The sequence below is a fragment of the Myripristis murdjan genome, chromosome 16 (assembly GCF_902150065.1).
Source record: "Myripristis murdjan chromosome 16, fMyrMur1.1, whole genome shotgun sequence".
Classification (NCBI taxonomy): domain Eukaryota; kingdom Metazoa; phylum Chordata; class Actinopteri; order Holocentriformes; family Holocentridae; genus Myripristis; species Myripristis murdjan.
Genome location: NC_043995.1, coordinates 26,061,080 through 26,067,599, shown reverse-complemented (window position 1 = coordinate 26,067,599; position 6,520 = coordinate 26,061,080). Strand labels below are relative to the sequence as shown.

The following is a 6,520-nucleotide window of genomic DNA, read 5'->3' as shown; positions in this document are numbered from 1 at the left end:
TCTCTCAGAAATAAGACTCTACACTGTCTGCACACTCTTCTGATTAGAATTCAAATACCGCCCAGCACCTACACACTTACATTCGTATTTATCACCTTATGCATCTCTTATTCTTTCATAAGATGTAGAAAATCAGGATGTTATGCCCTGAAATACTTTTAAATATAGATATGGGCATGAATATCATCAGGCAGACATGTATATTAAGTATAAACAAACAAGTGGACATACTTCTATAGCCTATCCATATTTAGATTTACAGTAGTGAGCTGGAAAGGGCCTGACATCACTATTCCTGTTAGTTTTAAGGTTAGGGCTGGCGTCTGTCATTCATGTGCATGTGTCAATAAATCAGAGCTGCCTGCCTTATAAAGTGGAAGCTCAGATATCGCACATGTGATGAGGACGGTGATGAGGAAGAAGGAAGTGCAACACACTGTTCTCCTGGTTAGTCTACAAACAGAGGAAGTGGATAAAAAAGGTCGATATTTATTCATCAGCATCAGACTTCTGATACCTGCGGGGCAAAGTCCCTCCTCCCTCCTCAGTGCCCGCAGCTGGTTCCACACCGGCGGGCGGCACTTTCCTCCATGACCCGCAAGAGATGAGGAGATCTGCAGTCCCCAGAGGGTCTCTGCTGCTGCCGCCGCCGCTGCTGCTGCTGCTGCTGCTGCTGCCGGCCCACAGCACCCAGGGATACAAGCCTGTCATCATCGTGCATGGCCTTTTCGATGGACCCAAGCAGTTCAAGACCTTGACACATTTCATAACCAAGGTAGTTAAAAAAAAAAAAAAAAAATCTTACTTATAACCGTGCAGTGAGTGTGTATAGGCACAAGTAGAGAGTTACAGCCTGTTCCAAATGAGTAAAGGAGAAGGGAGAAACACTGAAGTTCATCATTTACTGTCTATGTCTATCTTTAAAAATGTTCAGTTTTAAGTTAAAGGCATTTTAAATTAGCACAATTTGAGTAATTCTTTTGTGAAATTCTCAATTTCTACTAGAGAATAGAACTTCATATGTCTCTTCTTTGCCTAATTTATGGTAGGCTATATCTATCTTATTTATGTGAGGAAATATTCTTTGGCGAACTCTAATGTTGCAATTTGAACTGAGCGTCACTAAACTCCCACAGGGAAGTAACTGAAGTTTATTTTTTGACTTTTCTGGGCCAAAACGTGCACTCAGAAACATTATTTTTAGGGCAGGGAGCGAGGTTTCAAGCAAAGTTAGAATCCCAATGAGGAAATTCAAGAATCGATTTCTGTTCCTGTACCACTTTCCATTCCTCAAGCCACTTCTTGTGGTCGGCCTCCACCCTGGAGGCGGAGGCTGACCACTTTCCAACCAAGGTAGCTGCTAACCTTATGTCCTCATGCTGGGGAACAGTGAGTTTGAGTGATTACTGTACTTCTCTATGTCTGTTTTTTGTTTGTTTGTTTGTTTTTGTTTTGTTTCCAGCTCCATCCAGGCACCGAGGTCTCCGTGATCGATCTGTTCGACAACCTGGCCAGCCTGAAGCCCATGTGGAGGCAAGTCAGAGGCTTCAGGAATGCCGTCTACCCCATCATGCAAAAGTCGCCCGATGGCGTCCACCTCCTTTGCTTTTCACAAGGTCTCTGTCTTACACACACACACACACACACACACACACACACATGTATTCTGCACAGAGACACAGGCACAAATGCGGCCACACACTCATTCGCAGACAAACACTCTGGCACACGTGCACACACATACCTACACACACAGGATGAATGCAAATATTTAATACACACATACAGAGGCACACATTCCATACAGGGGTCGATGGGAGTTGAATAAAATGTTTATATAGGAGCTTTCACTTGAACTCTCACTTCCACATTTTTAACAGAACAAGAAAAGTGCTGGGTAAATCAGAAATCAAAATCAGAATTCCTGCAAAGTGCTGCTGCAGCTTTTGCACTTCCATAATGATAAGTTTACAAGAAGTGGGAACACATTTAATGTAACTGAAAATGCACATCCAATTAAGTCCTTGTTGGATCATTCCTACACTGTGTGAATTTATTCTTGGGGAGGAAAAGCCATTGTTTCACCAAGTGGAACAATGGCTTTGTCTTGTTTTGGCGGAAAAAAAACTACAGTGAGTTTATAATATTAAAGCTGCATAATAACAAACTCCATTGAATTAATGGACAAAACAATGCTTGATGGTCAAGCTAAAATGAACAACTGCTTTGGTAAACTCATGAGAAATTAACATTTTTGGAGATTTGATGTTTTCACCTGACCATGAGTGGATTTATATTTTCACAACTTGCTGACATACCTTCCCTGTCTTGGCATCTACACCTGATTTCCACAGAGAAATTCACTCCAATAGCAAACAGAAAGCTTCACACACTCTGACTCTAAACACTGGTAATGGCTCTCAAACACTGTTGATTCCTGTGTTGGATGATGTTGGCCTCCTCTGTCGCCTCACTCTCCTCAGGCGGCCTGATTTGCCGAGCGCTCCTCTCCACTATCCCAGACCACAACGTCCACACCTTCATCTCTCTCTCGTCACCTCAGGCCGGCCAGTACGGAGGTCAGCTGCTCCTCAACACCCCTTAACAGTCCATGACACTTTACAGTTACACTGACATGAAAACTAGCCCGAGGAAATGTCTTGTGGTGAAATATTCAGATGTGATGCAAGATGCAAGTTCTGGTAAGCTCTGAGTCAGCTTCCTCAACTTGCATCATATCAATACACAATATAGTAGGAATCACAATCCCTTAATTCAATTGGATCCTGAAAAAAGCAGCTCTGTGTGTGGGTTAAGTAAATTTGAGGTGCTAAGACGTGTTTTAACTTAAATATCAGAGACAGTGCATGAACTTTATTCTTGAAAAATACGCTTTAATTTGATTTTTTCATTTTTAAGAGATCGACAGCTGAAAAATTAAGGGGTAATAAGGGGAAATAAGGGGTTAAATCTTGAAATTAAGAATTTACTGTACAATAAGAAGTGTGGCGCGCGTCTGTGTTGAGGGTAAAGCTAGGAACATATTAAGGGTTTTAGGTGGTAATAGATGATAAAATGCAAAAATGAAGAAACAAAAATAATGTATTTCATGTAATGCATCACATAAATGTATATAATTGTCCCCCTCCACAGACACGGACTATCTGAAGTGGGTTTTTCCTGACCACATGAAGAGCACAGTATTTCACATCTGCTACAACAGATTCGGACAGAAAGTGTCTATTTGCGACTACTGGAACGGTGACAGCAGAAAAATGACCTGTATCTGAGAATAAACTGGACATGACATTGAGTTTTCCCTCCAAACAGACACCAAAATTTATTTACATCATGTTGACTTTTTCCCTCCAGACCCTCACGAGAGATCCCGCTTCCTGCAGAGCAGCAGCTTCCTGGCACTCCTCAACGGTGAGAAACCGCACATTGGGATGACAGGTAAAGGAATAATCTCCCCTCATGGCTGCCATATTGGAAATTAAACAAGCATGCTGGATTTACTCGAGGTTTTATTCCAACATCACGTTTTCCTCCGCAGCCTGGCGGGAAAACTTCCTGCGCATCAGGAAGCTCGTGCTGATTGGTGGACCAGATGATGGCGTCATCACACCGTGGCAGTCCAGGTGTCAAGTTGTTGTTTTTTTTAGTAGTATTTTTTTAATCCCATGAACACTGTGTGTCCTCTTACCCTCACAAGTTTGATATTTTATGTCTATGATAAATTCATTTATCAATCAAACCAAAAACTCAAACCACCAACTTTCTCATCTCGTCTCCATGATATTTTCCCCCTCATAATAACACCACTAATATTACTTTGACTATTATAACTGATAATAACAGTCATTAGTTCTTAAATGATTCCCCTTGTTAATGAAGATTATAAGTAATAATGTAAATCAGCCAATAAATACAGCAAATAAATACATAAAGTAAGAAAGTATTTTCATATAGCATGTTTTGTGCAAGGAAAGCAATTTACACTGCTTTAGAGTGATTAAAAGAGAGTGTGAAGACGATAAATCAATATAAAGCCAGTTTGACATAGAAAAGAATATAATTAATGTAAGAATAAATTTAAAAATCAAATATTCTGGGGAGCATACTTGTTTAGCAGAGTCCTGATCGCAGTGTCCTGGGTTCGAATTCAACCTCAAGCCCTTTGCTGCATATCATCCCCTCTCTCCCTGGCCTTTCCTGTGTCTCTCTACTGTGACTGCAAAATAAAGCAAAAATGCCAAAAAAAAAAAACAAAAAATAGTAATAATAAAGATTGGAATATACTGTCAAAGGAAAAGATTCAGAGTAAAAAGAGATAAGAGTGAGAGAGGAGAGTGAAAAGCTGACGTCTTGTACCTGGGAACTATAAAATATTGCTATCAGAGCTACTGAGGGTTGCAGTGTGTTCCAGTGTTCATGCAAATGAAAAGAAAAGCACATGGGGATTTTACCCAATGCAGCTTTAATAAATATTAGGTGTAAGACCATGAACTGGTGTCAAATCTAACAAAGGGATTTTAATATCACGTCTCCAACTAGTAGACACTCAGTGAAGAGATTTCAAAACGCTGCAGAATTAGCTGCACAATTTATTAAAGTAGCCTCTCTGCTGTGCAGGTTCTGTTCACCTGGACTAATGCCCTGCTTCCTCTTTTTTACAGTCATTTTGGATTCTATGACCGCAACGAAAACATTGTCGCCATGAGGAAACAGGAGGTACACTGTCTCACTTCCATTAGAAAAAAACATTACCAGATGCTTGTAATTCACTTTTTAAATTTACAAAGCACACTTGCACTGGGGAGCATTTTTATGTTGTTTATGTCCTGTTTTACCGCTTTTTATACTCCAGTCTGTCTGTGGACATAATATCATTTTATAGGCTGTGATTTTTCCCAGGATCCTCATAAAGGACTGTTTGCTTTAGTGACAGTAGGTGTCGCCCTTTTCAAATGTGTGTGTGTGTGTGTGTGTGTGTGTGTGTGTGTGTGTGTGTTGGGTAACCATTCTGTCCTCTCTCTTTGTCAGTTTTACACCAACGATACTTTCGGGCTGAAGACCCTGGATGCCCGTGGCGACGTGTCGGTGTGTGTGCGCGCAGGAGTGCAACACACTTCCTGGCACTCCAATTACACCGTGTTCAACAGCTGCATAGAGAAATGGCTCACATGACAACACACACACACACAGTTAGATTCAGTCTTATCAATGTCATTGCAATGTATTATCCAGCTGATGTACCATATGTCTGATCAATACTGGCTGCACACAGAGGCACCACCATATGTCTGTCAGTGTCATGCACATACGTTTGTACAGACACACACAAAAGCACACACAAAAGTTATATTTTGCTTTCTACATTTAAGAAAAAAGTTTTTTTTATTTCAATGATCCATTTTACTTTTGCACAGGCACTCTGATTTTGTATGTGATGCGGCTTCTCTCAGTATTTGCTTGCTTTCAGCATCTCCTGATGCATCGGCTGCAACAAAAAGGGACAGACAGAAAAGCAGAGATGGTGCTGTAAAAGAAGCCTTTTAGAAATGCTCTCCGTGCAATCATGATCAAATGCTCCTTTATATCATGGGTAATTTCAGCCTTGTAGTACAACCAAACAAACACACACATCAACTGTGCTGATAATTCCCATTGAACGTGGCCAGCCACATCGTAGGATAACATCAACAGCAGTCAAAGTAAGCTATTACAGCCCCCGGTGTACTTTTGTGGTGCTGGAAATCCTTTGAGAATATATGAAATGTTCCACAAACAGTGTTAAATAATGCCTTTTTTAGGAGAATAAATCTCTGTATTGTTATTTTGTGAGTGTATTTTGTTTTTTGCATAAACAATATGATACAGACTCAGCATCATGACTTCAAATCTGATTTTGATACAGTTGTTAAACTTGATACTAACACTGACACCATGAAATGAACAGTAAATTTGGGATCTGTTAAAGTTGACATAAAACACCACATGTTGAGGAAATCAAAAATAGTTACTCAAATATTGGGAGAGAAACATATAGTGCTATTAAGCCCACAAAGAGCCATATTTCTCATTTTGATAAATCTTATTAAGCATCTATTTTTTATATTTTCAACACAATCCATATTTATGCCACAACACTGCCTACCCATGCAGTTTGTCCTGGTAGCCCATATACGTTGGAGCACAGTGTACACTCGTCCCCTTTGGCCTTTACGCATGATTACATCAGGGCAGTGTCGATCGGTTAAAACCGATTGATTTTCCTTTGTAAACCCATTGATAAGAGGAAAACCATGCAATGTACAGCGATGGGAAATGGGAAACTGCATTTTTTTTTTTTTTTTTTTTGAGAATAATGTTAATAAGGCACTGAAACTGATTGAAAACAAATCATAATAAAATTTCACAAATATAATGCACTAAAATAATTGATTGTGTTGCTGGGGCCTTATCAACATTATTGGTTTTATATATTTCTTTATTTATTATTTGGCTGTTTATTTTT

At 39.8% G+C, this 6,520-nt stretch overlaps 1 protein-coding gene across 1 annotated transcript; it reads left to right on the top strand.

Annotated features, from left to right (window-relative positions):
• The first annotated feature begins 452 nt into the window (after positions 1–452).
• Positions 453–5,779, top strand: LOC115373860 (lysosomal thioesterase PPT2-like). Its single transcript, XM_030072461.1, has 8 exons — positions 453–775; positions 1,463–1,616; positions 2,484–2,579; positions 3,154–3,261; positions 3,373–3,456; positions 3,557–3,641; positions 4,680–4,734; positions 5,047–5,779. The coding sequence occupies exons 1-8, from the start codon at positions 605–607 to the stop codon at positions 5,188–5,190; spliced, it is 897 nt and encodes a 298-aa protein (XP_029928321.1). The 5' UTR covers positions 453–604; the 3' UTR covers positions 5,191–5,779.
• The last annotated feature ends 741 nt before the right edge of the window (positions 5,780–6,520 follow it).

Coding starts and splice junctions, on each gene's coding strand:
- LOC115373860 (XM_030072461.1), top strand. CDS start 605: ATGAGGAGATCTGCAGTCCCCAGAGGGTCTCTGCTGCTGCCGCCGCCG. Junction 1,617..2,483: donor CCTCCTTTGCTTTTCACAAG/GTCTCTGTCTTA, acceptor CACTCTCCTCAG/GCGGCCTGATTTGCCGAGCG. Junction 3,642..4,679: donor ATCACACCGTGGCAGTCCAG/GTGTCAAGTTGT, acceptor TCTTTTTTACAG/TCATTTTGGATTCTATGACC.